Source organism: Kryptolebias marmoratus, linkage group LG4 (genome assembly GCF_001649575.2).
Source record: "Kryptolebias marmoratus isolate JLee-2015 linkage group LG4, ASM164957v2, whole genome shotgun sequence".
NCBI lineage: Eukaryota > Metazoa > Chordata > Actinopteri > Cyprinodontiformes > Rivulidae > Kryptolebias > Kryptolebias marmoratus.
The window spans coordinates 14,522,222-14,549,679 of NC_051433.1; the positions used below are offsets into that span (position 1 = coordinate 14,522,222).

The 27,458-nt window shown below is 38.1% G+C and overlaps 1 protein-coding gene across 6 annotated transcripts in view; it reads left to right on the forward strand.

Annotated features, from left to right (window-relative positions):
* Nucleotides 1-27,458, forward strand: part of col7a1 (collagen, type VII, alpha 1) — a 66,486-nt gene that overhangs the window by 28,958 nt on the left and 10,070 nt on the right. For 5 of the 6 annotated variants that reach the window (XR_005233055.1, XR_005233054.1, XM_037975144.1 and 2 more), the window contains exons 52-105: nucleotides 1,239-1,274; nucleotides 1,455-1,499; nucleotides 1,613-1,684; nucleotides 1,822-1,866; nucleotides 1,955-1,990; nucleotides 2,142-2,183; nucleotides 2,305-2,385; nucleotides 2,545-2,580; nucleotides 2,693-2,728; nucleotides 2,993-3,073; nucleotides 3,172-3,207; nucleotides 3,712-3,783; nucleotides 3,873-3,917; nucleotides 4,214-4,249; nucleotides 4,632-4,667; nucleotides 5,178-5,282; nucleotides 5,361-5,426; nucleotides 6,414-6,449; nucleotides 6,530-6,565; nucleotides 6,657-6,704; nucleotides 6,807-6,842; nucleotides 7,650-7,775; nucleotides 9,738-9,947; nucleotides 10,030-10,065; nucleotides 10,133-10,177; nucleotides 10,270-10,377; nucleotides 10,467-10,538; nucleotides 12,226-12,270; nucleotides 13,080-13,115; nucleotides 15,450-15,485; nucleotides 15,583-15,627; nucleotides 15,706-15,738; nucleotides 15,862-15,924; nucleotides 16,051-16,086; nucleotides 16,520-16,600; nucleotides 16,714-16,782; nucleotides 21,187-21,222; nucleotides 21,346-21,405; nucleotides 21,535-21,579; nucleotides 21,658-21,693; nucleotides 22,047-22,082; nucleotides 22,166-22,225; nucleotides 22,336-22,461; nucleotides 22,554-22,625; nucleotides 22,814-22,849; nucleotides 22,946-23,005; nucleotides 23,111-23,155; nucleotides 23,637-23,672; nucleotides 23,819-23,854; nucleotides 24,166-24,222; nucleotides 24,317-24,388; nucleotides 24,681-24,752; nucleotides 24,878-24,913; nucleotides 25,018-25,098. Coding sequence is in view for 4 of the 6 variants with exons in the window: in XM_037975144.1 (XP_037831072.1) it covers nucleotides 1,239-1,274; nucleotides 1,455-1,499; nucleotides 1,613-1,684; nucleotides 1,822-1,866; nucleotides 1,955-1,990; nucleotides 2,142-2,183; nucleotides 2,305-2,385; nucleotides 2,545-2,580; nucleotides 2,693-2,728; nucleotides 2,993-3,073; nucleotides 3,172-3,207; nucleotides 3,712-3,783; nucleotides 3,873-3,917; nucleotides 4,214-4,249; nucleotides 4,632-4,667; nucleotides 5,178-5,282; nucleotides 5,361-5,426; nucleotides 6,414-6,449; nucleotides 6,530-6,565; nucleotides 6,657-6,704; nucleotides 6,807-6,842; nucleotides 7,650-7,775; nucleotides 9,738-9,947; nucleotides 10,030-10,065; nucleotides 10,133-10,177; nucleotides 10,270-10,377; nucleotides 10,467-10,538; nucleotides 12,226-12,270; nucleotides 13,080-13,115; nucleotides 15,450-15,485; nucleotides 15,583-15,627; nucleotides 15,706-15,738; nucleotides 15,862-15,924; nucleotides 16,051-16,086; nucleotides 16,520-16,600; nucleotides 16,714-16,782; nucleotides 21,187-21,222; nucleotides 21,346-21,405; nucleotides 21,535-21,579; nucleotides 21,658-21,693; nucleotides 22,047-22,082; nucleotides 22,166-22,225; nucleotides 22,336-22,461; nucleotides 22,554-22,625; nucleotides 22,814-22,849; nucleotides 22,946-23,005; nucleotides 23,111-23,155; nucleotides 23,637-23,672; nucleotides 23,819-23,854; nucleotides 24,166-24,222; nucleotides 24,317-24,388; nucleotides 24,681-24,752; nucleotides 24,878-24,913; nucleotides 25,018-25,098 (3,105 nt within the window). In the remaining 2 variants the exon portion in view is untranslated. Of the gene's footprint in view, nucleotides 1-1,238; nucleotides 1,275-1,454; nucleotides 1,500-1,612; nucleotides 1,685-1,821; nucleotides 1,867-1,954; nucleotides 1,991-2,141; nucleotides 2,184-2,304; nucleotides 2,386-2,544; nucleotides 2,581-2,692; nucleotides 2,729-2,992; nucleotides 3,074-3,171; nucleotides 3,208-3,711; nucleotides 3,784-3,872; nucleotides 3,918-4,213; nucleotides 4,250-4,631; nucleotides 4,668-5,177; nucleotides 5,283-5,360; nucleotides 5,427-6,413; nucleotides 6,450-6,529; nucleotides 6,566-6,656; nucleotides 6,705-6,806; nucleotides 6,843-7,649; nucleotides 7,776-9,737; nucleotides 9,948-10,029; nucleotides 10,066-10,132; nucleotides 10,178-10,269; nucleotides 10,378-10,466; nucleotides 10,539-12,225; nucleotides 12,271-12,748; nucleotides 12,785-13,079; nucleotides 13,116-15,449; nucleotides 15,486-15,582; nucleotides 15,628-15,705; nucleotides 15,739-15,861; nucleotides 15,925-16,050; nucleotides 16,087-16,519; nucleotides 16,601-16,713; nucleotides 16,783-21,186; nucleotides 21,223-21,345; nucleotides 21,406-21,534; nucleotides 21,580-21,657; nucleotides 21,694-22,046; nucleotides 22,083-22,165; nucleotides 22,226-22,335; nucleotides 22,462-22,553; nucleotides 22,626-22,813; nucleotides 22,850-22,945; nucleotides 23,006-23,110; nucleotides 23,156-23,636; nucleotides 23,673-23,818; nucleotides 23,855-24,165; nucleotides 24,223-24,316; nucleotides 24,389-24,680; nucleotides 24,753-24,877; nucleotides 24,914-25,017; nucleotides 25,099-27,458 lie in introns of all 6 variants that reach the window. The other variant, XM_037975142.1, reaches the window with a different exon arrangement.

The window sequence follows — 27,458 nt, forward strand, 5'->3', positions numbered from 1 at the left end:
GTACATACATGTCTTAAACTTGAAAAATTCACTTTTCATCATATTCTATTTTGTGTCTTCCTATTGGATCACACAAAAATGGTTTAGAATAATCAAGAAAATTAGCTTAAGTGACGTGCTTAAATAAATTTCTGTAGATTTGAGCCATGATATCAGTAGTAGGAAGCAGCCACTTTGAGTGTCTCTTCTGTATTTCAGTCTGGTGAATAAAGCTCTGCTGATTATTCCTTTATTTCAACGACAGACAAAATCTAATAAGAGCTTTAATGTTTTAAACTCTGCAATAGCATTGCAATGATAGTAAACTAAAAACACTACCATTGTCAAAAAACAATTTCTTCTTAAACCTTTATCTAGTATTTAGTTTTTATCAGTGTGTAACAGGTGGCTGCTCTTTTTACAGTTTGCATGCTTTATTTGTATTTTTTTCGCCTGCTGCCATGAAAAGCATGCGATTGTAATTGCCTGCATCTTTGTTCATGTTTTTTTTTTCTGTCTGTTAGCAAAATATTGTATGAACCACTGGATGGATTTTACTGAATCCTTTAGAAAATAACCACTGGATAAACATCTACAACTGAACAACTTTTAGAGTCAATTCATGTCAAGATGGCTGCTATAGCTAGTTGACCTTAGCTAACACATAATTGTCTCTAACTCAGTCAGTTTTACAGCTATTACGCTAAAATTTGAAGTGGTAGTAGCTGAGAGTCATACCCAACACAGTGAATGCTGATAGATATCGCAAGATCTTTATTTCAAACTATGGATAGTTGCATATGTTTAAGGAATAGTATTTTAATTTCCTTCTCTTTTAAATGTATTTTTAAACAAATATTAAATTCATATTCTTTAATGAATCTGTTCATTTTAGTTTGTTGTTGCATTCAGCATTTTAATATAAACACGTTTTATTTATTATCAGTGTGATTTTAAAAACAAAAGTACCCAGAACATGCTGGTGACTGTAGTTTTGATAGCTTTTTAAAATTATTTGACTTTTCAATTTGTAACTTTAATCAACACATTTTTGCCAGTACATATTTTCTCAATGATGTGATGAAATCCCTTTTAAGGTTTTTGTTTTATTCTTTTCTACATGCATCTTTTTCTAAAGATGACAATTTAGAGGTAAAAAAAAATAAATTAAAAAACATTTATTTGTTTCCACAAATAGCATGTCAATTAAACTTCTGATGTATTTATGCTGTAATTTCTAAATTTAACTTGTTTTATAGGGAGAAAAGGGTGAGAAAGGTGATGATGGCACACCTGTGAGTATAAATTATTTTTTCTAAATGCTTCTCCTGATTAATGTGCTTCTCTTTATGTATTTGGCATGAAGAATAAGTAATATAATTGTTATTACATGCTTTTATAGATTAAAGAAGTGTTTTGTTGTGACATTTAGATAGCATATCTGACCATCACTGTGTTTGTTTGATTTTTCTCAGGGAGAACAAGGACTTTCAGGGAAGCCAGGAGACAGAGGCTTGCGGGTATGGCTCCTTTTTGTTTTTCGTCTTTTAGTTCAGCTTTCACATTAAAACTTTAAAGCTGTCAAGTTGCATCAAGTTCAGTTAACAAACATTGTCACTGACCGCCCACTCAGGGACTGGCTGGTCAGCCCGGGCGGCCAGGAGAGAAAGGAGACATGGGAGACCCAGGAGAGCATGGACGAAATGTGAGAGACTCATTTATGCTTCATCGCACAGACAGATTTTCAATAAGCTCTCGTGTTTCTCCGCCAAGCCGTGTGAGAGGAAACTGTGAGGAAGGTCGGCGGCTCTGCATCTTTATTGATCTGTGTTCGATTTGCAGGGCAGTCCTGGACCTGCTGGACCGAGAGGAGAGAAAGGAGAGCTTGTATGCCGTCTTCTTTAATTATACAAACTCCTTGTGTATCTTTAAGCCTGCACTCAGCAGATTCAGACACTTTACTCTGTCTTACCAGGGACCTCAAGGCCCTCCGGGACCACCAGGGAAACTGGTAAGTTTGTCACTTAACTATTTATAATTGAAGAAAGAAAAAGGTTAAGTAAAGTTTATGTTCTTACACCTAGTGAACTATTTACAGTTTAACTCTGATAACCCAGATAAGGCAGAGCTGCTTATGAACTTCCATGTTTGTGTGCCTGCAGGCTGATTCCCAGGCTGTGCTGAAAGGCGAGAGAGGTGAGAAGGTATGTGCTTTTCTACTATATCTGTGCGTATAGTACAATATATATATAGGACACGTGTGGTAATTGGGTTAAGAAAGTAGGTTGCACAGCTAAAACAAACTTGCATCACTGTGCTCTCCAGGGCGATGCAGGCGACCCAGGAGAGCACGGCAGCAAAGGGCAGAGAGGCGAAGCGGGAACTCCTGGAGCTCCAGGCCTGCGAGTGAGTTGGCTTTTTGCTCGCTGTTTGCAAATGCTTTAATGGGAACTACTATTCCTCTTTACTGTAGATGCAACTCCTTTCTGTAACATTTGCTGTGCATGACTGGTCATGCCGAGTGACTTCCTGTTTTGTTTTTCTCTCTCTCTGCTGTCTGTAAAGGGTTTAGAGGGACCAAGGGGACCCGCCGGCTCAAAAGTGAGTTCACTCTCCACTTTAGTCCTAACTGTAGTAGATGTTGGTCACTAACTGTGAAACACTTCACTTCCTGTTACATATATTAATTTCTTTTCACTTCTGAAATGTCTAGGGTGATGCAGGAGAAAGAGGAGCACCTGGAGAGAAGGTTTGTAATCGATTTAATGTGACTGGTCAGTGCAGTACTGAAAAAAACAAAAAAAACAGCTAAAATATGGTATATGTATTAATATAAAGCAACAGATCAGATCTTCTGAAGTGTGTTTCAGTAGAAAGGTTATGAACAGTTACCACCTTACCTGTTGTAGTAGCTCTTAAGTGGATTGCAGCCATCTTAAAATGACTTCAGTCTTCCATATGATACAATTCTTTTTTATATATTTGCTTGAACTTTTGGTCATTTTGTGTTAAGGGAGACAGAGGAGCGTCTGGCTTGGATGGGCGTCCTGGTCTGGATGGTAAACCAGGCGCTCCAGGACCAGCTGGACTAAGGGTACTTCAGTTTTTAGCATCTTTGATAAAACTTCAAACTCTACTGGTGACATATCTACATGTATGGTTCCATTTTATTTATGTATTTTTCTTTTACAGGGTGATGCTGGGAAACAAGGCGACTCTGGGAGAGATGTGAGCTTAAATTTTCTCCAAGATGTTTGGTTATTCAGGAAAAATCTTGTTTCCCAAATCCTTAAAAAACAAATGCTTCATTTTAGTTTTACTCCCCCCCCCCCTTTTTTTTTTTAAGCAAGACTTGTCCTTTTGGCTAATCTGTGCACTTGAGGTCTATATACTGCAGAGGGCACTGTGGAGACGTTCAGATTTACTCTGTACTCCTGGTTGCATAAGCCAACTGTAGGGGAAGATGTCTCAAGGCCAATCCATTCTCACCGGAGACTGTTATGTAATATTGATAATAATATTTGTTGTAATAACAATGTTTCTAGAGGATCTGAACAGCTCCAAGTTTGCAATTTTAGCACAATAGTTTAATTTCTGTTTGACAGAAAAGGAACTGCATTAAAATTGAACTGTAATAGCCAGTTATAACCCGGGACCTTCTTTGCATTTTTTTAATGATACAATCTTAAACTGAAATGACTAAATTTACCCTCATACCCTTTGCTGTATTAGGGATTACCAGGATTAAGAGGTGACCAGGGTCCCCAGGGACCCATTGGTCCTCCAGGAAATCCAGGAATACCTGTAAGTACACATCATTGCATGCAAATTTTAATTTTTAAAAATAATGTTTCCCCATCGGTCGTTCTCAAATAAGTCTTGTTTTGTTTTAGGGAAAAGCAGGTGAAGATGGCAAACCTGGTTCTCCTGGCAAAGTGGTAACTCTCCCTTAGTGACTGTAACTGCTTTCTCTTTTCATTAGCGGCTGATCTAGATACAAATCATTTGGAGTATAAATATTGAGTTCTGCGTGCCTGTCTGTTAATTTCTCACTAGTGATGACCTTGATGTACCAATCCTTTTCCTGTGAGCAGTCAAAAGCTGTTCAGACATTTATTGCAAAGTCTGCTGCATAATAACTGACTTAAGTGAGCCACAGAAGCAGTGGGACAGAGTGCTGCTGCAGAAGACCGGCCATCATTCAGTTTGTAATGTGTTTTGTTTTGACTCACAGGGAGAGGATGGAGTGCCTGGTGAAGATGGGAGAAAGGTCTGTGGCTCTTTATAAGTTTTATATTATCTGAGACTACCAGGATATTTTCTTTCTAAACCAGTTTACCTCACTGGAGAATCACACAGGATCACAATTAAGCCCAGAGAAAGAGTTTCTAGTTAAATTGTAACAAGATTTTTGCTAAAAAAAAAGAAGTGAAATCATTTGTAAAGTTGTTTTTCATTTAAGCAGGTATGTCATGCAAAATTGCTATTTATTATGCAGCATATTTGCAATGCTTTCCATTTCTGAGCAACACGCAGCTTTTAAACCGTTCTCAGAATTGACTGAAACAATTATATGTGCATACTTACTTTGAAATTAGTGCTTGTTTTGTGTGTGTTTCTACAAAACACTGACTGTTGTTTCTAATCTGCAGGGTGACAAAGGAGAAGCTGGAGCAGCTGGAAGAGATGTCAGTTTTGTTAACCCTCCTTCATATAATTATCCCTATTGTGTGTTTTTGTTAAAAGTTTGTTTCCACTCAGCATCCTCTCTTTTTACTCTCCTCCTTCTCATTTTCACAGTGTCTTCCTTGACTTTGTTGCACAGCAGCTTTCTTTTCCGCTCGTCACTTTCCTCTAATGTCTGTTTATGGGGAGTTGTTTGCTTTGACATTGACACCACACTCTCACTCTCGGCTGAATCAATAGGCTTCTTAGAATCAGCCATATAGATCCACCAGCTTTTAATGATCAAGCTTAGCCTTTAAGGGGGAGCCACTTCAGAGAGGAATCCAGAGGAGCGCCAAATGTCAGAGTGCTGTTTTCATGTGCAAATTCATATTAATTATCTCTTGAACATCAGTGGAGGGGTGGCAGCAGCCACCTGCTTTGATTTTATAGTTCAGCCTCCACTATAGCGCAGGAGGAAATAAATCTGTGTGAAGTAACTCTTGGTTATGTAACCGCTTGTGATTTTACAGGGCCGTGATGGGCAGAAAGGTGACCGTGGTCCTGCCGGGCCCGCGGGCCCCTCTGGTCCCCCAGGACCTACTGGATTACCTGGCAGCATTGGTCCTCCTGGACAGGTGTGACTTTAGAAGACAACAGGATGAAAATAACAGCAATAAATTGACATTTTAACTAATTCACACGTTTTCCCTCAGGTTGTGTATGTAAAAGGAGCTGAAGCTGCTCCAATCCCAGGTCCACAGGGGCCTCCAGGAACGCCTGTGAGTAAAATATCAGCAATCAGACTTTTTTTTTTTAATCAGAGGCACATGGCAACTTATCTCACTTTCAATTTCTAAAAAAGGGTTGATTGTGTTTGTGAATTTGTGTATGTCATCGTGTAGTCTGCAGCAGCATCATTGTTACATGAATATAAAAATGTTTTTAAAAACTCTGCATGATTATATGGCCTTCAAAACTTTAACTTATTTCTTTTTACCTGGGCTTGTGAGCTTCAATTTAGTAGGTTTGGTCAAACAAAATGTTCTGGGATTTTTTTTTTCTTTAACCAGCACAGCTGCTCCATGTTCAAGTGTCTCTGGGTCTTGTTCATCAGTGGGGGTAGAATAAAGCCACAGATCGATAGGCAAATTGGGACGGTATCTGCATTAAAGCGGACTCTGCACCGATCTGTGGTGGTAAAAAGAGACCTGAGCCAAAAGACAAAACTCTCAATTTACCAATCGATTTACATTCCAGTCCCCACGTATCGCCACGAGTTACAGTATGGGTAGTGACTGAAAGAATGAGATCACAAATACAAGCAGGTGAAAGGAGCTTCCTCCACAGAGTGGCTGGACTCACCCTTAGGAATAAGGAGAGGAGTTCAGCTATTTCAGAGGAGCTCAGAATCTCTCTGCAGTGAAAGGTGTTTGGTTATCTGGTACTTCCTACTGGAAGGTAGGAGGAAGATGGATAGATGGATGATATTTTCTTTAAATATGCAGTTTCTGATTTATTTGAGTTTATTTGACACAAGTTGAAAGCAAATAAACCTGTATGAAGTTTATTTTTATTCAAGCTATTTCAAGTGTTAGATTTACACACAACTAACAACTCAAAATATGTGTTATGCAGACATTTTTCTGTTTTAGCAAATCAGACATGTATTTTGACTGTTTTTTGAATGTTGCAGGGATGATATGTGTCTCTACTGCAACCCTCTCAGAGCATCCTAATGTTTTTATTGCCTTTTTTTTGTCCTTCAGGGGGTTCCTGGGATACCAGGAGCAGGGGGAGCTCGAGTAAGTAGCCTCTGTTTTTACAATTTGCTTTAAATTGCTAATAGCTCTTCCTGTTATTTTGATCTACCTTCTTGTTTCAGGGGGAGAGAGGTCCACCTGGTCCTAAAGGTGATAATGTAAGTGAAAATTCCTCCTGACATGGTGAAAATGTGACATTAAGGTTTCACAGGTTTTGTATTGACGTCTTTGATGTCTTATTATTTGTAGGGTGACCCAGGAGAGGATGGAGCTCCTGGTAAACCTGGGTCTGCAATGGTACGATACAAACACATTACATGCCACACAATCCTTTCTTTGTCTGTATTTCTTTTATTTACGCCTCATTTTGTAACAATGTGTTTCTGCTTCTTTGAAAAGGATGTGCAAAAAGCTCTGGCCAGCCTCGGTATTCAGGTGTGTGGTTTATTGTACCATTTAAAGGATTTTTATTGGCTTTAAACAGATGTGATTTTAAAGCAAGGATGACAAAAATGACAAACAGAAGGAGAGAATTAAGATGGAAAAAAAACACACTAAGGCTGTTTGCCCAGGTTATAACACTTAGATTCATGGATTTATTATAAATTTCAATGAAAAATGTGCTTATAATGTTCATATTAGTGAAAATCAACCTTAAACTTATGCATTTTGACAGTTTTGATTGCAAATGTTAATAACCCATTTACAGCTCTTCAGTTATTGTTTCTTGTGTGTCTTGGTTTATTATTAAACTAAAACTCTCAGCTATTGAACAACAAGTTTATTAGTTAAAATGTCACATTGATTCCCTCATTTATTGCTCTTACACACATTCTTAACCTCCTAAGACCCGAACTCTAGCATGGTATGCATTTTTAACTTCACTTAGTTATTTGAGTTGATTGGGACCTGATAAGCATGAAAACAAAGATTTTTTTTTTTAAATCTTTTATAATGCAGTCTATGAGAAAAATGATGTCCACATATGTAGACGCAGGGTCCTAGGAGGTTAAATACTTGGGAAATCTCAGGCTAAATATCTCCTAAAATCCTAAAACCTGACATTTCTGTGTTCAGTAAGTGGTTGTGTCAGAAAGGACTGCAGTCATAAGCAATGAAGAAGTTGCTGACATGAATTTGTCATGACTTAGTCTTTATCTGAGGTCAGAAGCATTTCACAGATGATCTGCTGCTGAAAGGTGTGAAACTCTCCCTGTTCTGATTTTTTTCTCCTGCATACAGGTGTCTGATTTGAAGGTGGTTGTGGAGAAGAAGGACACTATATTATCTCCCTCAGTGCAAAAGGCAGAGAAGGGTGAGAAGGGAGACAGGGGCGAAGCTGGATCGAGGGGAACACCTGGTGTAGATGTAAGTAGGCCTTAAACATTCCTGGAAGCCATGGATGCATTTAGCAAAGCTTTTTATCTGCCATAAAATCAGTTTTGTTGTAAATTTTTAACTGTTGGTCAGTATTCACACCAAAAGTTTACATAAAATGTTCAGAATGTTCAAAATGTTCAGCTTGATCAGAAATAGTTTGCTACAACTTTTGGTTTTTGTAACTTATATACATTTTTTTTAAATATTTTACTTTATTTAAACAAAACTTCCTTCAAAAATGTTGTTCTCTTTAAAATTTGTTTCAGCAAACTTGCTACATTTCTGTTTTTATGTTACTTCTATCTTTTAGCTACTGTTCTGCTACTTTTAGTTTTTTAGCTTATGTTCTGCTGACTTTAGCTTTTAGCTTGTGTTTTTCTCATTTCAGGCCATTTTGTTAATTTTAGCTTCTGTTCTGTTTGCCTTAAGTTTAAAATTCAGTTTTTGGTTTCTTCAGCAAATTTCAGCAAAGTCATTCGGAACTAAGCATTTACACTCCATCTTCATTTTAAAAAAATGCAATTTTTCTAGTTTACGAAGCTTTTACACTGCAAATTATACTAATAATTATGCTGTATTAAAGGTCAAGAACAAGCATGTCTTCACTTCTGTGTTTGATGTTGCAAAAAGGCTGAAACTCTCCTTTTTGTTAATACGCCTTGAAGAACCTTTTCAGAAGAGGCAGATTTTTGCCATTTAAGAAATAATCAGCATCAGCCACACCTGAACAGACTGAGCTGATTGGAAGATAGTCAAATCTGTGAGCAGTATGGTGGTGTTACGCTTGACATTTGGATCAGAGGTGTTTTTTTTTTTTCTTACACAATACTGAAGACCCCAAAGGGAGTTCACCAAAATGTTATAGTAAATTTACACTTTTTTTACTAATTAAATGTATTTACAGTTTACAGACCTAACCAGATTAGTTACGTTAATAATGAGAACTTGATCATCACAGATATGAGCTGTGTAAAAGGACATTTTTAATTTCTTAGAATCAGTGTTTCTTCTGAGCTTCATGCTATTCCTAAGAACTGTCACACACCCTACGAGCATTGATCAAAATGTCTTAAATCTTTGTTTATGAATTTCTTTTTAATTTGGAAAATTTAGTTGGAATGGGGTACATTTTATTTATTTTAAACTGGTATCTTTATGGGCAAAAACAAAGGTTTTAAAATCAAACATCAGCTGCCCTGTTTCTAAAAACTGGCCCTTGAAAAAACTTATTGGGTTAAGATCTACTTTTTAACCTCAGTTTCTTTGTCGTAGATGTTCATAGAGCAACATTTATTTTATATTTGCTCTGAATGTGCAGTGCTTTCCCCCCACCAATCACACACTGATTACTATATTTGGGACATTGTGGGCCTCCATGTCTTGCACAAGGACTCTTAGCCAGGCTGCAGGATCAAACCACAAATCTTCCAATTAGACGACGATGAGCTCACCACCTTAAGGTTGTAAAGTAGGATCAGGTGGTTGTTAAGTGAAAAGTGTTTTGTGTTTCACTGAAGTGCACTGTTTAACCCTGAGCCAAACCAAATTTAAACATGAACATGAAGTCTAATGACATTAATTTAAATGCTGAAGTTTATTTGAACCAACAGAGCTCATCTTAAACATCTGAACAGGTGATCAGGTTTGTGGTTATATGACCTGTTTCGTAGAAACAAAATTTAAACTGTGGGTGTTGTTAATAATTTATTATCAACAGTTCTGTTTGTCCACTGATGTGGCCCTCACTAAAGTGAGTGTGTTGTGCCTGTGTTTGTAGATGAAGAACTGGACACTCCCACAGGCAATAAATCTGTATCGTGACTTCATGCTGAACTGACCCAGATAGTAAATCTGCCCCCAAGAGTAAAGATAAAAAATATAGAATGAAGTCTTCTTGTCAGATCACAGCACATCAAAATGAAGCACCTTCGCTGTCTCGTTGTGCATCAGGGTGCTCGTGGTTTTCCAGGAGAGAGGGGAATCAAAGGGGAACAGGGCGAGCGAGGACAGATGGGGCCATCCGGCCTCCCAGGAAGAGCCATTGGAGAGCGAGGGCCTGAGGGACCCCCGGGGCCTGCAGGAGAGCCTGGCAAACCAGGAATACCTGGTGTCCCTGGAAGAGCTGGGGAACTGGGGGAGGCTGGAAGACCAGGAGAAAAGGTGGAGAGGAGAGTTGGTGTGCTAAAATGAGGATGTTCTCGTTAACTAAACATGACTTATACAATGTTTGTGTGCATTTCAGGGAGAGCGAGGAGACAAAGGAGACAAAGGCAATGCTGTAAGTAGACAGGCACATGCAGTTAAACAGTTTTTACTGTCAGCTGAGAATTTCCTGTGTTCGTCAGGGTCTAGTTGGGTTAACAGGACCAGCTGGACCTCAAGGTGAAAAGGTAAAATCCTTCCAGTTTTGACGGTTTATGAAAAATCACAGAGTAAGCACAGAATATGATTTTAGTTCTAAGGTGTTTTATATTTTTTGTAGGGAGCTCCTGGTGAATCAGTTCAGCTTGGTACCCCTGGGCTAAGAGGCCCCCCAGGCGAGAACGGCGAGCCTGGTGCTTCTGGACCACCAGGACCCAAAGGAGACCGGGTAAGATTGATAAAACATGTACAGTACAATTGCGTGTTAGTATCTGAAGTTTTGCCACGACTGTTTCTGCTGATGCATTTTATTTACAGGGTTTTGTGGGACCTCGTGGTGAAAAAGGAGACCGAGGAGAGGCTGGAGAAAAAGGACGTGGTGGCTCACCAGTGAGATGGCTCTCAGCTCAGATTAGGTTATAGGATGGTCATGCAGAGAGAAAAAGAGAAAGAAGAAACTAACTGTGGTTAAAATGATGAATGTGTTTTGTTCTATTCAGAGGTAGATTTAAAGAAAAATGGCTGTGTTTTAAGTTAACCTTTGAAAAGTACCTATTTACTGAAGCTCAACAGCGCTTGATATTTTCAGAGAGATACTCTGTTCATGAGGGTTGTAGATGAGTGGGCAAATCCTTTGTGAAGGGACACGAAGGGGTGTGGGGGGGACCTAATTTTTTTAAGCTGAAAAAGGTCTCAGAGGATAATGTTTTGCGTTTTCTTGGGAAAGGAGCCAACCCCCACTTTAAACTTTTTTGACTTCAAAATCTTACAGAACACTGCCCTTTTGAAAATGTGATTAATTATCTTTTTTTCTCTTAGTTTTTATATCTATCTACTAAAATAGTTCCTGCTCAGCCATTTTGATATCACCCTGTGTTATTTGGACAGAATATTAATTTTCAAGAGTAGCATTTGCTACACTTTTTGGTACTTTTCCACTGGCTGTAGAACTTGTTAATAATATTTTTTTTCTTGATTAGTTTATATATATATTATATTAGTTCTTGGTTAGTTTAACTTAACACACTTTCATCAATGTTTACATAGATATTAGAGTTGCAAAATGGCTGTAATTAAGCTAAAACAAAACAAAATAAAGCTTTTTTTTCATACCTCATGAATTAAACTAGAATAGGGATCATTTCAATAACCTGGCATGGAAAAAATTGCAGTTGTGCAACATTATTCACCACCACAAACAGTGTCTTATGAAAAATAGGAGAGGATCTAGAAATGGTGGTTTTGGTTTGTTTGTATTTTTATCTTTTTAACAAAACAAAATGTTCAAAGCTTAGAAGTACATACATTGAGATACCTGAAGTTGGACTAAACTGCAATTGAAAATCACACCATAAACAACAAACAGTTTTTAAAAATCTCGTTTTGGACAAAAAACAAGAAAAGGACTACTTTTATCAATTACATGATTAAAATCTTGTAAAAAGGAGCATATTTATACAGCATATGGCTCTGTTCTGGAACAGCACATCTGAGCTGAATCACTGGTAGATTAAAACTCAGCAACAGATACAGCTTACCTTATCTGGCAATCTACAGGGATGTTCTCTCGATCTGCAAAATTCTAACGTTTATCTAAAGCCTGCTACAGCTCAGAGATGAAATCGGGTGACATTTTGGCTAAAAGGAATAGAGAAAACATGGCATCTTTTTATTTGCATGCTGATACACACCCTGCAATAGTGTTGTTGGTACTGCCAGAAAAAAACTGGTGTAAACAAGTGTTTGTGGGTAAAACTTACACAGAATGTAAGCAACAGGGTTAAAAAAGCTACCTTCCACAATGCTAAACCTTACAGCAACTTAGAAGCTCATTTAATATAGGATATCAATATAGAACTACAAACAATAAAATTTATATAGCACTTATGTTTTTCATCTAAATAACAAGCAAAAAGTGTAAAGTTTTTTGTTTTTTGGACTAACCTTTTATTTAGATGCTGAATAAATGTTTAGTCACATGAAAAACCACTTTAATATTTTACATGGTATAGCAAAAATCATTTTGTTGTTATTATGACAATTGTAAGATGCAGTAATTTATGGTTTGTAATTCCAGGGTGAACCAGGACAACCGGGAAAAGCTGGTCAGGATGGGAAACCAGTGAGTGAAGGGCATAATGCGATCTTCTGAAATTGACAAATGTATCAGCAGTTCTGCAGTTTCACATTTTAATTAAGAGCTTGATATAATATTACATTGTTTCAATTTGGGGTGAACATTTGTTTCAGCAGATTGGTAAGCACTCTTTCTTTTTTCTAAATGGTAAAAAATATAATATTTGCAAAAAGTTAATTTTAATTGTTTCACAGTGATGCAATGTTTGCAGCAATGTTTGATCAGTACAGTAATAATGACCGTTTTGGCAATAAATTACTAATAGAATTGCAGTTTCCATCTAAAGACACTGAAGTTTCAGCTTTTCCCTAAAGGTAGATTTCACATTTATCACTAAAATAAACACTGTTGGGAAGTTCTGCAAGTCCTGATTGGCTGTGTTGCTGTAGGTAAATGCAAGAAGAAGTTTAATATTAAGTACTTCCTCACTATTTTTATTTTCCCTCCCGGCATGTTGGAGCAGGGCTCAACAGGGCCTGCTGGTCCTCCAGGCCAACCAGTGAGTAACCCATAACCCAGTCTGCTTTTAGGCTTGATTGGCAGACTTAAACTACTGGGTTGGCTGCAAGCAAAAAGCAAATAGAGTTCTCTTTTTTTCCCCCTCCTTGTGCCGAGGCTTTATCGATCCTGTTGCAGCTGTGCAACTAACACCCCACTCTCTACCTTTCTTTCTCCCTATGTCTGTCTTATCTCTGTTCATTTCTTTGTTTCTCCCCTTTTTCAATGTGTTTCTCAATCCATCTGTCTCCCCACCCTCCTGTCGTCTTCTTTCCTTTGACTTTCATCCTCTCCAGGGCATGCCTGGGTTCCCCGGAGTTCTAGGCAGACCGGTAGGTTTTCTGCTGCTGGCTGGCATGCTTTAACTCTGCAGGAAGGCAGGGTCTGGAGAACATGTCCGTGTTGTACCAGATACAAGTGGGCGTGGAAGTCATTGAGATGCCCGTGGGCTGTAGCTTAGATTAGGCATCTTGAAAAGGGGAACAAAAGGAGAAGAACCTATCACCGGGATGCACACTCTGTAATGTAACTTGTAGGCAAATCTTTACCGCTTTAATCCGAATTTATTTGCATTGGAAAACATATTCTGGCAGCTGGGATAAGAGTCAGACCTTGATCGGTCCCTCTTGAAAATCTCCCCAAAGCAATTGTGTCAGACTCCAAAGTTTAAATTTGAACCTGAAAGTTAAATACAAATTTAAAAGATTTCAAATATGTTGGAGAAGATGAAAGGAAGTCAGATAACATCCCAAAGTGGAGCCCTCATTAGAATCCAGTGTATGCAAGTGTGTCTCAATGAGTGTTTGTGTGTGTCTGTCTGATGGTGGAGGGAAGGTGGGGGGAGGTAACTCTGAAAGGTACTTACCGTTGAGTCTGCTTATCGTGCATGTAGCTATGCCTAGTCCTCTGTTCTTCTTTGCACAGCACTGATGTTTCAGAGCTTATCATGCAGGTGTCTCTTTACTGGCATTATTGAACGTCTGTTTAAATTGTCTACATGTTTGTCTTGTTTATTCATGTCTCCTTGTAAAACTGTCTGTGCATGAATTTGTGTTCGAAACTCAGTGTTGTTTGTTACTAAGCACAAAAATATAGTATACACTATATTTTAAGTGCTCAAATTTACCTTAAAGCAATAGTTCAGATCTTTGTAGGTGGGATACTGCGGATAGATTATAGATATTTAAAGGAAAAGTGTGGTCATTTTTGAAGTGATGTGCTGTCAAATAGTTAACAGTAGTTAGTACCTTATCAGCTGTGACATCAGTCAAAGAGCCGGAGAAAAGGGCAGAAGTTTTTGTACAGGCTAGGCTAATAGCTAGCCAAACAAGGACCTGTTTATATTGTTTTTCAGGCTTATAAACAACTCTTTCTCAAAAATGTCATACAGGTGTGAAAAAAGCTACTTTAGCTAACATTAAACTTCTATACTTTTGCATGACACAGTTTGTTTTGTTGTGTTGCTGTTTTCTCCTCCACACAATGTTCATGTTACTACACGAATAATTGTGTGCGGAGTGTAGATTGTGTTGAGAGGCTTCTGAATGTATCAATCCACCGGGAGTTGAGTAAACCTTCTATTGTTTAGACAGGCTGATGATCAGATGGACCGATACATTCAGCTGCCTCAGCATCATCAACATGATATACACGGTCTATGCTCGGCACACATACAGTCATGTAGAAACACGGACGTTGTTTGGTTTAGGAAACTGTTCCAAACTAAACAAAAGCCTGAAAAACAAAGTTAAATAAGCCCTCATTTAGCTAGCCAATAGCGTAGCCTGAAGGAAGACTTTAGCCTTTTTCTCCACACTCTGCTCTGTGACTGATGTCACAGCCAATAAGGTACTAATTATTTAGAAATATTTGACATTCAACATTACTGAAAAAAAAAAAAATCATCCCTTCAAAATCTTATCTGTTCTAGATAGCTCTGAAAGCTAGAACCCCACATCAAAAGATTTGAACTATCACTTTAAAAATATTTGTACATTAATATGTTATTAGGTTCACATTTTTAGAAACTGTTACTCTGTTTCTGAAAGTTAGAAGAAAATTACATTTATGGATACAATCTGGTTTGTGATTTGCCACCTTGATGCATCTAGTTTAGCTGGTGGGTTTACCCATTAAAATTTTTCTGGAATCAGAAGTAACCTTTAACTGGACAAGGATGTTGAGCATAGAAATGCGTGGCTTTGAGGGCAAAAATATTAATGAAATTCAGCTGTTATTATCACAGGAATTAGAAGCACATGAATCACAAGAAGTGAATGTAGTTAATGCCACTTCAGTGGTTTGTGAGGGGAAAATATAAAGTTGAGAAGTTTGATTGTTTTTGAGTGGAAATTAAGTTTTTCTGCTTTGTCTGCTGGCTTAGTACTTACCAGACATCTTCTAAATTCTTAATGTATTTTTTATTTTTTAAATAAAAGTAACAAAATTACTCAATGAGGTGTAACCGGATGCAGTCGCATCCTGGAGCTTTTTTTTTCCAGATGTCAAATCTGGTTCTGTGAATAACAGATTAGTTTTATTCTCTTTTAAGTTTCAGCAAGAAAGTCAGCACAGTTTTCTGAAATGTTCCTTTAACATGTGGCGTCTCTTTAGTTGTTTCTAAAACCATTTTTATACAACTTAAATGTATAAAATTTTGCTCACAGGGAAACCCAGGAGAGAACGGCATAAGGGGACCAACTGTAAGTATGACATGTATGAAATAATAAGCAAATTCTTATTAGCAGTCGACAACAGACTGTTAAATTTTAATGGTGTGTTTTGTTTTTTTGGAATCAGGGCCCCATGGGTCCTACTGGACTGCCAGGTCCCCTGGGTTTGAAGGTGAATTCACTGCACTTTCATTGTTTCGTGTCTCATTGCCTCCTAACAAAACTATAAGCAACTTTCTTTTTGGGGCAGGGTGATCGAGGAGAACCAGGAGTTGGTGTCAAGGTAAGAAAACCAAGGTTGTTTTTTAAACTTGATATTTAGTTGTCTTCGTAGCCCATCATACAACTGCCCAGAGAACAGGGCTATAAAATATGTAGTGTTTGACTTTACTTCTCCTCTCCACAGGGTCCTCCTGGTGCTCAGGGGAGTACAGGTCTGCCAGGATCCCCAGGTCCTCCAGGAGCTGTAGTATGTGTCGCCATACATCGTCATTGACAACCTCATTCATGTCCTTTTTTGTGACATTCATTGAAATCTTCTCAGTGCAGCGTAAAATATGTTGCCTTACAGTGTTGTCTTTATTTCTCCCTACAGGGTCCACAGGGCCCCCCAGGGCTGCCGGGGCAGGTGGTGAGTATTTAATTTTATTCTGGCTGCTGCTGTTGCTGTACTTTGGAGACACAGAGAGAAAATGAGAAAAGGGGAAAGACAGAAAAAATGTTTTGCCCCCAAGACTTTTCAGCTGTGCTGAAAATAGGAAGGTAATTAAACAAAAAGGCCAAAACATCTGTAACCAGCTTTGAGTGATAAATAACAGCTACATTTTGTGTTTGAGGCAGCTTCAGCAAGATCATGTTTACTTTTTATTAACGGTAATCAATGCAATCTCCATTTCCACTTTTCTTATCTTGTATTTGCTGTGATATACTATGCTGTTGGCTGCTGGCGTAAATAGAATAAATACAAGAAGTAAAGACCTGCGTGAGGAGACGACTGCATGTTATTTTCTAAAAAAAAAAAAAGTAAACAAGTGACATTTATGGTGGTATGCTCTGCTCCTTAGGGTGAAGCTGGTAAACCTGGAGTTCCTGGAAGAGATGGGGTCCCTGGAAAAGAAGGAATTCCTGGATTACCAGGAAAGCAGGTACAGCATGCTCACGTCTCAGATTTTTTTGTGTCATGTGCACCTTTGGTGTGCATCCTATTGTTTTTCATTAAGCACTCCTCAGTTCTAACATTATGTGATCTGGTCCTCAGGGCATTGCTGGACCTCCAGGACAGCATGGATTAAAGGGGGAGCAGGGGGACAGTGGCCCCCCAGGGAAGGTGAGAGCCTGCTCTATCTGCTGAGCTGCTGGCTAAAAAAAAAATCCAGTTAATGCAGTTGCCTTTATTAGTTTGGAGTCCAAATTGACCTGTTTTAGACTGAAAGGACAAAAAGATAAATGAGATCATTGAAAGGCAGCTTGTTGGTTTAATGTTTTTTTCCTTTTTTGGTTTGATTCAGTTTAAATGGCTGCTGCTCGAGCAGTTTTCAAAGATTGGAAATGACCACTTTACTTGAAACATTGTTTTTATTGCCTCAATTATTCTCAACTTATAACCCACTGAGTATTTTTTTTTTGTTTAAAAATGTCTAAACATCAAAAAAGTCCATAGCTGTCTAAGCTAAAAATGACCTAAATTGGGTTTTAAAGTGAAGGTTTAGAAGATGTCTAAACCTAGACTTAGATGTCAAAGAAATGTCTATCTTTAGACAAGACTGACAAGAATATTTAAATAGCACTCCAGGGATCCAACTCAACTCCAACTCGTCATCGCTGTGTCTCAAACATGACTTGCATCTCAGTGAGCTAAGTAAAGCAGTGCTCCCAAAGTAGAAGTCCATGGACTGTCTGTGTGTGTGCACTACTGATTGCTACTCATGATTTATACCAAATGATTGCCATCTTTTTTTTTTTTTTTTTTTACAAATACAAATTTAACTCCTTATGTCATCCTGAGAGCATCTTGCTCAGCTCAGTGTTTCTATGACACATTAGATGAAACTATATTTGGGGGGAACACTGTAAAAGACAAAAATCTTCATAATTGGGACTGCATTACTTCTATTCTCTCTCTGTTTTTCACTTTTATGTTATCGTATAAATCACGTCTGTTTGTCTCTCTCCACATCTGACTGTGGTTCTATAGATGACTAACTAATGAAATGTATCAAAAAGTTAGTAGTTAAACTGTGTAACTTTTAGTATCAAATAAACTTCTTTAAAAGAGATGCACTTCTTGGTAAAGAGCTGTTGCACATAGATATGACTTTTATAGAAGAATCAGTACATCTATACAATATGATCTTCAGTGCTTTGTTAAATTATTTGACCATAAGCACAAACAAAAAACAAACTCTGACCACACAGAATTTCATTATTTAAAAAGACTTATTTCCTAACAAGCTGCATTTTTGCAGATAAAAGGTTTCTCCCCAGCAGCAATGATTTGCTGTATTCCTCTGTGGGTAAGACATATTTGGTAATAATTGAAATAGCTTTGCAAAACTGGTTTGCAGAGGATTGTCAACATCGCACTGTGGAAACAGTAAAAGTAATGATAACGTAAACTGCCCAGTTAAATTAATACACACTGATTTGGATAGGCATGAATAAATGATTTATACTTTGGTGTGTAAACAAATAATTATCTGAGACCTAGAAGTGGCATCTCAAGGCAATCCGCAGAAACATGAAAAACCAATGTTCTGCGCCCTGAAAACCTGACCGTGAGTTGTATAAAATACTTTGTGTGTATGCAGTCTATGACCCCGACTGAATAAAACAAGACAGTTGTTTGGTGACTGTAAGACAGCTGCACTATAAAGGTCCACTTGAAGCATTTTGTTGCAATGTGCAATTTTTAATTAGGCTTCAAATGAAAACCATTTTGCTACTTACACTGGAATGTTGTTGCCTGCTTACAGTTGCTTGTACTGTAATGACTACAGACGTTTGTTGCTTAGAAATAGCTTGACTTGACAAAACATGTGACAGTTCTTCCAGTGAGGTTGTCAGCTAAGACAAATTTTAGCTCAGCAAGACTGAAAATGACAGAAAAGGTTCCTTGTAATATTTTCTCAATGCAGGTTTCATCGCATTATCATGGAGAGCGTCCTTACTTTTGTTATCTCTTATTACTGAAAGTGGTATTAGTAAATACCGACACTCCCCTTTATGTTATTGCATAGCCATCAAGGAAACTGTTGCTTCTTGTTATGCAATCACCACTTCCTCCAACACAGACACAGTGGATTCCTCCTTGTCTAAACAACAAGCCATCAAACATTACAGCCCGGAGTGTTGCTTTTTGTAATGCACAACATGACTGCCTGGTTTGCTGCCAGATTTTGTGACATACATACAGAGGCACCGAGGTTTACTGGATGCTAACACATGACTGCACTGTTTCCAGAGCCATGAATTAATGTAGCTTTCTAACAAACGTGTACAAAAAGGATTGATGAGATCAGATATCAGTTTATCAAAACTGCTCAAGTGGTTCATTTATTATTACTCTTATCAGCTTTGTGCTCATCTTTTTCAAAGGCGCACTTTGACTTTGCTGCAACATATCAAAAATTATTTAAATATTTATTTTATTATTATTGGATCTAGCATTTTACACTACCACTAATAGTGGCCTTTAAATAAATACAAGCAAGCAATAACTTATGAGATATAAAGCTGTGTCTTTCTGTTACATTTTAAGTCAGCAACATGTTTAGAAAACATAGAGCAGGTGCATGCCTAACGCTGCAAGCCTTAACTCTTCTTTTAACAACTCCCTTTTTGGGACTGAAAAGACTAAATACTTAGTTTTATAATCATGCCTCTCTTGATAGATGATTTTATCTACTCCTTTTTTTTGCATGTTTTTTAGTTCCCTAACTCAAAAACATGTTGCTTGCTGTGTGAGGATGCTGTTATTCACCTGCAGTCCTGCTGTTCGTAATATTGACAAGAGTTGTGATGACATGAGTCTCGACGAGCTCCCCCACCGTTAACAACCTCAGGTTCAGCACCTTGGACAGAGGCATGCTGATGCTGTCAGCGAGTTCAACAGTTTGATAAATGACAAGGCAACTCTTCTACATCTGGTCAGCCTCCTCCTGCAGTTTGTTGTCTCAAACACGTTACACTGACTTACCTTTATTTCCTTTTAATAAACCTTTAATAACCAAAAGCTGCTGCGTTTATAACTAAACTTGTCATAAGTTTATTTGAAGGCAACTGGACTCTTTCTGAAGATGTCTTTGAAATTTCTCAATTCAAGACGAGAAAAAAGACTTCCAAGTTTTTAAACTGTGGTGAGCTGCTTGGTTTCTGAGAGCTGAACTCGCATGCAAATCACTCTCCCTCCCATCGCTCTTGAGGGTCATTAAGGTCTTTGTTGGCCTGGTCCAGATGTGTGATGTGTGTCGCATCCATGAAAGTGCAAAACTGTTTGGAGATTAGATTCAAGCCTCATTGTAAACTTTGGAAAGTTTAAACCTGAAACCACTATCTCTGTTTAATATAACACCTCTCTCAAACCAGCATTCTTCTTTGAACAAATTGTGTTGTAATTAAAAAAAAACACCAGCGTTTTTCATTACTCTTTAGTGTTAAGCTTTATTTCTATAGCAGTTTGTGTAACTCAAAGCAAAGCAGATATACAAAAAAAAAAATGACAGAAATAAACAAAAGAAATGAATCAGATACATTAAAGAAATGTTAATAATAAAAAAGTAACAATACACAGAGGCTCTTTCACAAAGGTAAGTTTTAAGCTGAGTTTCACATCAATATTTTTGGTAAACTTTTATAGTTGTAACCCACAGATAACCTAATAAAATCCAACAAAAGCTTCAAAGGCTTGAAAGAAACTTTGTAAACGTCCTTAAGTGTCTAAGTTGAAGTTCGTACCTGAATTCAAATGAATCTGTCTAAAAAAAAAACACACACCTTGAATGTGCAGAGATGTTTAAAATTTAATCTGTGGGGGTTTCTGACAAGAGAAATAGGAACATTTTAAAAAAGAAAGATGAACTGAGGATACTTTAGGATTTTTCTTAAAAAGAAAACAAAAAGATGTGATCCTGCTGCAAAAGATTTGGCTCAATAGAACTTGGTGGCAAAGATCTTACATAAATGGGTTTTCCTGCTAATTTTCTCACAAAAGAAATAGTTATTTCATTATGGTGGAGGTCTTGTCTTCCATGCTGTTATTGGGGAAAAATGTACACAACATAAGTAAAATAAATCAAGTTTCATTATAGAACAACTGTTTATAAACTGAAAACAGGTATGTTGAAGATGACTGAAATACGAGTGGTTTTGTGTTGAATAAGTGACTTTCTAACAAAATCAAGATTCATCAAAAACCCTCAGAGCCAAGTGCATTTTTCACCTATTGTTGAACACAGTGCCTTAAGGATATTATGACTGTTATTTACACAAGACGTGCACATAAAAAACTTTGGCTGGAAAGTGCCACTTTTCCAATTCTGTGACTCAGTGTAGTGCAGAGAATGAGTCATGAGAGTACTTTTATTGACTGTCCTTGAAGACATAAGAGCCTTGAGAAAATAATGACAAAGTACTCAACGCTTTTAAGTGCGCCTTTACTTTTCATTAACAGTAACACATATTATTCTGCAAAGGTAATACCCATTATGTTTTATATTTTTCTGCACTCTTACAGGCTGTGGCTGGCCCTCCTGGACCTAAAGGAGAGAGGGTGAGTCATGGCTGGCATCAACTTAGCAGTAGCTAATACTGTTTGTAAGCTGCTTCTTTGACAATAAAGCAGATCAGCTGCTCACAGGAGCTAATAGCACTTATCTGATCCTGCCTGATGCAGGGTCCACCTGGTGTAACACTGCCGGGCATAGCTGGAGAGCAAGGTCTCTCTGGAGAAAAGGTGAGTTTGACCAATCAGCTGACTCGCTGCATCCTCAATCAGCAGAACACAGAAAACGCAGGGCAACCAAAACACACTGAGTGTTTTATCATTTATGGTATAATTGAATGTATAACTTCTGTCATTCAGGGTAATAAAGGTGAAAAAGGTCCTTCTGGGATCAAAGGAGAAAGAGTGAGTATCATTTTGGTGCACATACTGTAAACTTAATGTTGACATAACGATACAGTCACGGTGTGTTTTTCATGTCAGGGAGTGGCAGGTGAACCTGGAGAGCGTGGAGAGGAGGTAAGTGATCAGCTTCACTTTTCAGAATAGACTTTTAAAAAATTAAAAATAGGAAAATCGCCACATGGTTGAACTTAAGTTTTAGTCAGATTACATTTCAGCTACACACATTCTACTCAGAAATTCAGCCAATAAACAATAAATCAGAAATGTATTTATTTATTTTTTGGATCAAATTTATTTCTATATTTAGCCAATTAGAACTCCTCACTGTCTATGTAAAAATATAATTTGTAGTTAAACTTCTATGTTTGTTTATTATTATTGTTTTTGCACTTATTTGCTGTAGTAAAAGTTGCTCAAAATCTAAAACCAGAACTTGCTTTAAACAGTAGTTTTTTTTTTAAATTCAGGGTCAACAAGGATCTGCTGGGCCTAAAGGAGATAAGGTGAGCCTATGTCATGTATTTGACCACAGTGTTTGAATTAAAACCATTTCTCTTGGACAGTAAAACCAAAACCTGTGTTGCAGGGAGAGAAAGGTGTAGGACCGGCAGGGCCGCCTGGTCGTGTTGGACCTCCAGGTCTGAAGGTGATTAACGTCATGTGTTGCAGCAGAGGATTATCACTGTTTTTTTATCTGTCTGGTCTGATAATGTGGCTTATCAGATGCAGCTCAGGCTTAAATCTCATTCTTTTCAGGGAGATCCAGGTCTTCCTGGCTCAGCTGGTCCTCCAGGGCCACAGGGAAAGTCAGGAGACCCTGGGCTGCCTGGTCTAAGAGGAGAAAATGGACAACCAGGACTTCTTGGACCCCCAGGGGAGAGGGTCAGTGGAGCCACGGATAAGAAAACTGCATGCTTTGTCAATCTAAACAATTCCACTGGTAATATTTGTTATTATTGTGATTCTGTTTTCAGGGTCTCCAAGGATTTGCAGGCCGTGCAGGAAATGTTGGAGCTCCTGGTCCTCCTGGACCTCCTGGACAGGCTGTGAGTTCCTCTTCTCATTACATAATCCTGTTATTAGCATCTCAGGAGAGCTTATTTGTTAAAATTTAATGTTTGTTGTGGTTCTGTTGAGTTATTGGACACTTTTCAGGATATTTTTAAATCTAAATAATAACGAGCAAGGCAGCAGGAACAGACTACCATGTGTATTTTCTGATTCTGTTTTCTAGGGCTCTGCTGGTACGAACGGAGTCAAAGGGGACAAGGTAACTCTCCAGACTGACAAGCACACTATTCCTGTCGAGATGCATAAATATTAATACATCTTTTTTTAAGAGTGTATATATTATTTTTATTGCCAGGGGGAAGTTGGTGTCGGCATCCCTGGTTCCAGAGGAGAGAGAGGAGATCCAGGGCCCAGAGTAAGAAACTGGTTATGCAATCATAATACAGAGCCTGTGCTGTGCAGGAAATTTACCTTTGGATGATGGAAACCAACACTGGTGTGTTTGCACATGTTCTCTTAGGGCGAGGACGGCCGAGCTGGTTTGGATGGGGAGAGGGGAACAACAGTAAATATCAAAAACTTTTCCTTTTTTTCATTTTCTTTGTGCAACACCCGTGAGCAAAATGGAGATCAACAGAGCTGTTACTACAAAGCTTCTAACATTCTCTTTCAAGGATTTTTTCCTCCTTTTTTTGTTTTCTTTGAAACCATAAGATATTCTCTTTGGGGGACATAATTGAAGCACACAAGTTTACGTTTTATGATTATACAGAAGAAGAGCCTTTCTCACAAGGACGCAATGTTTTCCAGACCGTAAACATATCATTCATGTTGCCTTTCACATTATCCGTTAGCGCAAGATCAAGGAAATCAAACCTGCATTAACCCCACCCTTCCACTTCTCCAAGAAGCCTTAATGTTGTTATTTTTATTTAATTTCCTGTCAGTTGTTTTCTCTTTAGGACAAAGTTGCTTAGTGGGAAAAAACATGCATGTTGTAGTCAATTACAGTACATGGACATGGTGTGTTTGTGTGTGTCCATCAGGGACCCCCAGGGATTCGAGGTACTCGGGGAGAAAAGGTAAATATTACCATTCCTTTTCCCATTTTTGTTTGTCATCATGTAGCTCATCCCCTGAGTATTTTGGTGATGTCGAGTAGTGAATTAAATTGAAATGCTTGAATAAAACGTTTTACTCTTTTTCTTTTTCTTTTTTTTTTGTACAGGGAGACAGCGGCCCGCAGGGTGAAAAAGGAGAAAAGGTTTGTGCATATTAATATCTGATAAGCTCCACTGCCATTCACTTTCTTGAGAGTGTATTTGATTTATTTGCAAATTTAAAGTCATTGGAAAATTGTCAGCTGTGGCTGTTTTGGAGAGAGCTATTCCGGCAGACTCATTCTGCAGAAAGCAGGAAGAATAAAAGAATACACAGAATACTGATGAGATGTGATATGAAAAAAAAAAATAAATAAAAAATCACATAGCGTAAGAAATTGTACCCAGATAAAGCACTTTTGTTTTTCTCTCTTGGGGTAAAACAACACCTTATCGCCCATGTTGTCTCTTACAGGGGGACACTAAGCTGGTGGGAGGACCTGCTGGAGAAAAGGGCAACAAAGGAGAAACAGTCAGTGAATGCACCACACTTTTTATTGTACCAAAACGTTTGCTTCTGATAGCATGTTTTTACTTCTGTTGGATCTTACTGTCGTTTCACAAAGGGGGACAGAGGGCCCAAGGGTACACAAGGAGAAAAAGGGGTTAAAGGTCAAGAGGGTCCACCAGGAGAGCAGGTAAATTTAACTGAAGATAAATCGATTGTAACTGGTTTAGAGATGGAGGGTCTGGTTCACTGATTGTGTCAGTGGTAGTTTCTTTTTTTTACCACATTCAATCCAAGTGACTCTTTATATGCTGTAAATCAGTAATAATTTAAATATTTTGATTGTTCAGGACCCTGTATTTATTGTTTTTAAGGCATATCAATCCATTGTGTAACTCTAAATTTAATATTCTGGTACCTAAGTATTAAGATATTAGTTATCAGTATCCACATTAACTGCATATGTCTGTGTTTGTTGTCAGGGTCAGAGGGGAGAACCTGGAGAACGAGGATCCACTGGATTCCAAGGGGCCCGTGGTCCTGGTGGACAGAAGGCAAGTCTATATAGATGATTGTTGTGATAAAAGTGGTGTCACTGTTAACGCCATAGCAGTCTGTGGTCAGGTAGGCAGTAATGTTCCTGCTGTAATTATTCTGTTGCTGTTTTTTTTCTCTGTAGGGAGAATCAGGCATACCTGGTGTACCTGGTGAATCGGTGTGATTTTGCTTCGTTTACATAAACATCCTTCACATGTGCTATATAAGATTTATTTTCTGTTTTGTGGATGTGAGGAGACATTTTGTCTGCTCTGCTGTCAGGGTTTACCGGGAAAAGATGGACTTTCAGGCCGTAAAGGGGAGAAGGGTGAAGATGGCATCATAGGACTGAGAGGAATCAAGGTATTTTCGTGCTCGTTTGTTCAGTGAAAAAAATTTCAACCTTGCAGAATTTTTGATGAGTTGGCGATTACAGTCACAGCTCGCTAATAGCATAAAATTGTAGCTACTGCAGAGGATTAGTACTAATTGTTTTACAGAAAAACATACAGAATGTATAATGTAAATCCTGTGCTTAGACTCATTTCCTGTATTGTTTCACTTCATTTATTAATTTAAATGTCTGTGTCAGTCACTAAAAATGCCAAGATCAAAGTGGATGTTGATGTTAAGGCTTGGACCTCCAAATAACAATTTGGAGATGCACAATCAGCACTCAATCTAGTCTTTTAACTCCAGGAATTACTAATCATTTCTCACTATGCAGTAATCTTTTGACTGGTCACCTGCAACCCTGAGACCAGAAGTTAGGAACTGAGATGGTAACCATCAGATTAGAGGTTGACTGATAAAGTTTTGCAATAACTGGTGCAAATTTTTAGAAACCAGTACAGCTGATGGCTGGTATAAAACATCATTTATTTGTGTCTGATAGTTTTTGGCATGTAAATGTAACAGTTTATTGTTTACACACTTTACAGTTCACAAATCTTTGATTTGATAAATAGGTTTGGGCAAATGCTCATAGCAGGATGTGTGATAGTCAATAGGACAAATAGTATAGAGCTCACAACCTTTTAAGACCCTTCCCAGGATAAAAATAAAAATGCCTTACCATTTTCTCTTGTGATGGGCATTATGGCTTCTAAATAGCTGGCTGTGAGCCAGTTCCCGAAAGACTTTGAGCCGATTCTTTCAGCTGCCGAACTGCTCCTCACTAGTAGTACTGAATGAGGAGCTGTTTGAAAGCCAAAAGAAGCTGTGCTTTCTGATGAGCTGAGCCAAATAATCTGAATCCCAGAAAAGAGTCATAATTGCCATCAATAATTTTCTCAGGTAGGCTACATATCAAATTGTTCCTTCAAAAGTTATCATAATATTCCAATGGACTCTCTTTGAGGGTCTACCTGTGTTGTGCCGAAAGAAAGCACCCCAGCCATCAAAGGCATTCTAGCTCTTAGGATTTAAAGAAAAAGGATATTCCCATTTTTTACAACAGTGTTTACAACTGAATAAAAAGTGATGATAGTAGGTTAGCTTAGCAGAACATAAAGACTGAAGGAATCAAAAACAAGCCGGTTCCTGTTCAATATAAAACCTGCACCTGTCATAATGTAGTGTGGAGAGGACCCAAGATGCAGGTAGAGTTAGAGAACTTGGTGTAAACAAAAACCCTAATTAAAATAAAAAGCTGACAAGGCAGCAATACAAACTAACAGGAAAATCAGGGTAGATGTATACACGGAGCTCGAGGCATGAACAAAGCGGCACAAAGCTACACAACCAAGAGCACTGGGGATGACAACAGAAGAATCTGGCAAAGAATGAAAGAAACCAAGTACTCTTTACTGTATATGCTGGAAACGACAGGTGAGCTAATTAACAGGTGAGGAGCAAATGTGTGATGAGCCGGAGCAAGGAGAAGTGGGAGCGTTCCTTTTGAGTCAGCCGGGCTGTGACCCAGGTCAAAAGGATGACAAGTGGGGAAGAGAGGAGACTCCTCTCAAATAAAGAGTAAAGTATTTACCATCAGTGGGAGGTGTCACCTTAAAAAAGGGATGGACCATCAAGTTTTTATGTCATTAACATTTAACAACTTAAATGTGTAAAAGAAACATAAAAATACCAAACAACATCTATTGTTTAACACAAAGCTGGCAATTTATCATATTCGGCTGATTTACTGATTTTAGTCATTATATTTAGACTATGGCATTGATACGACTTTGTTTTATTTACATCAGCCACGTAGTCAAAGTGGCCATAAGCTGGTTTACTCACTGAATCGGAGCGAGGCATTTATCTTATCCCGACATTTTAAATGGAGCACAAACTCGGCCCACCTGGCTAGCCGTTTTGTCACAAATGGTGTGCAGCCACTGAGTGACAAGGGGAGCTGAGGGAAAGTAATAGGGAATGACATATGCTGGTGTCGACTCTCAGTCATCCGGGACATGATAAATCCAAAAAAAAGTTTAAAAGCAAAACAACAGCTTTCGGGTTCAGCTTGCAGTAAGACAATTATGAATCCTATTAGGAAGCATCTAAAAAAAGAATAATTTTGCAGAAGATAATTCTCTTCAGCTGCTTGTGATGAACAGCCAATATTTTCATTTCATGTTGAGTGCCTCTATGGCAAGAACAAAGCCCATCTGTACTCTAAGTCTTCTAGGTCAATTTCATGTTAGATTATTTCACAGTAAGTTTGAGGATGAAAGGGGGGGTTTATATTTATATATGTATATATATATATATATATATAT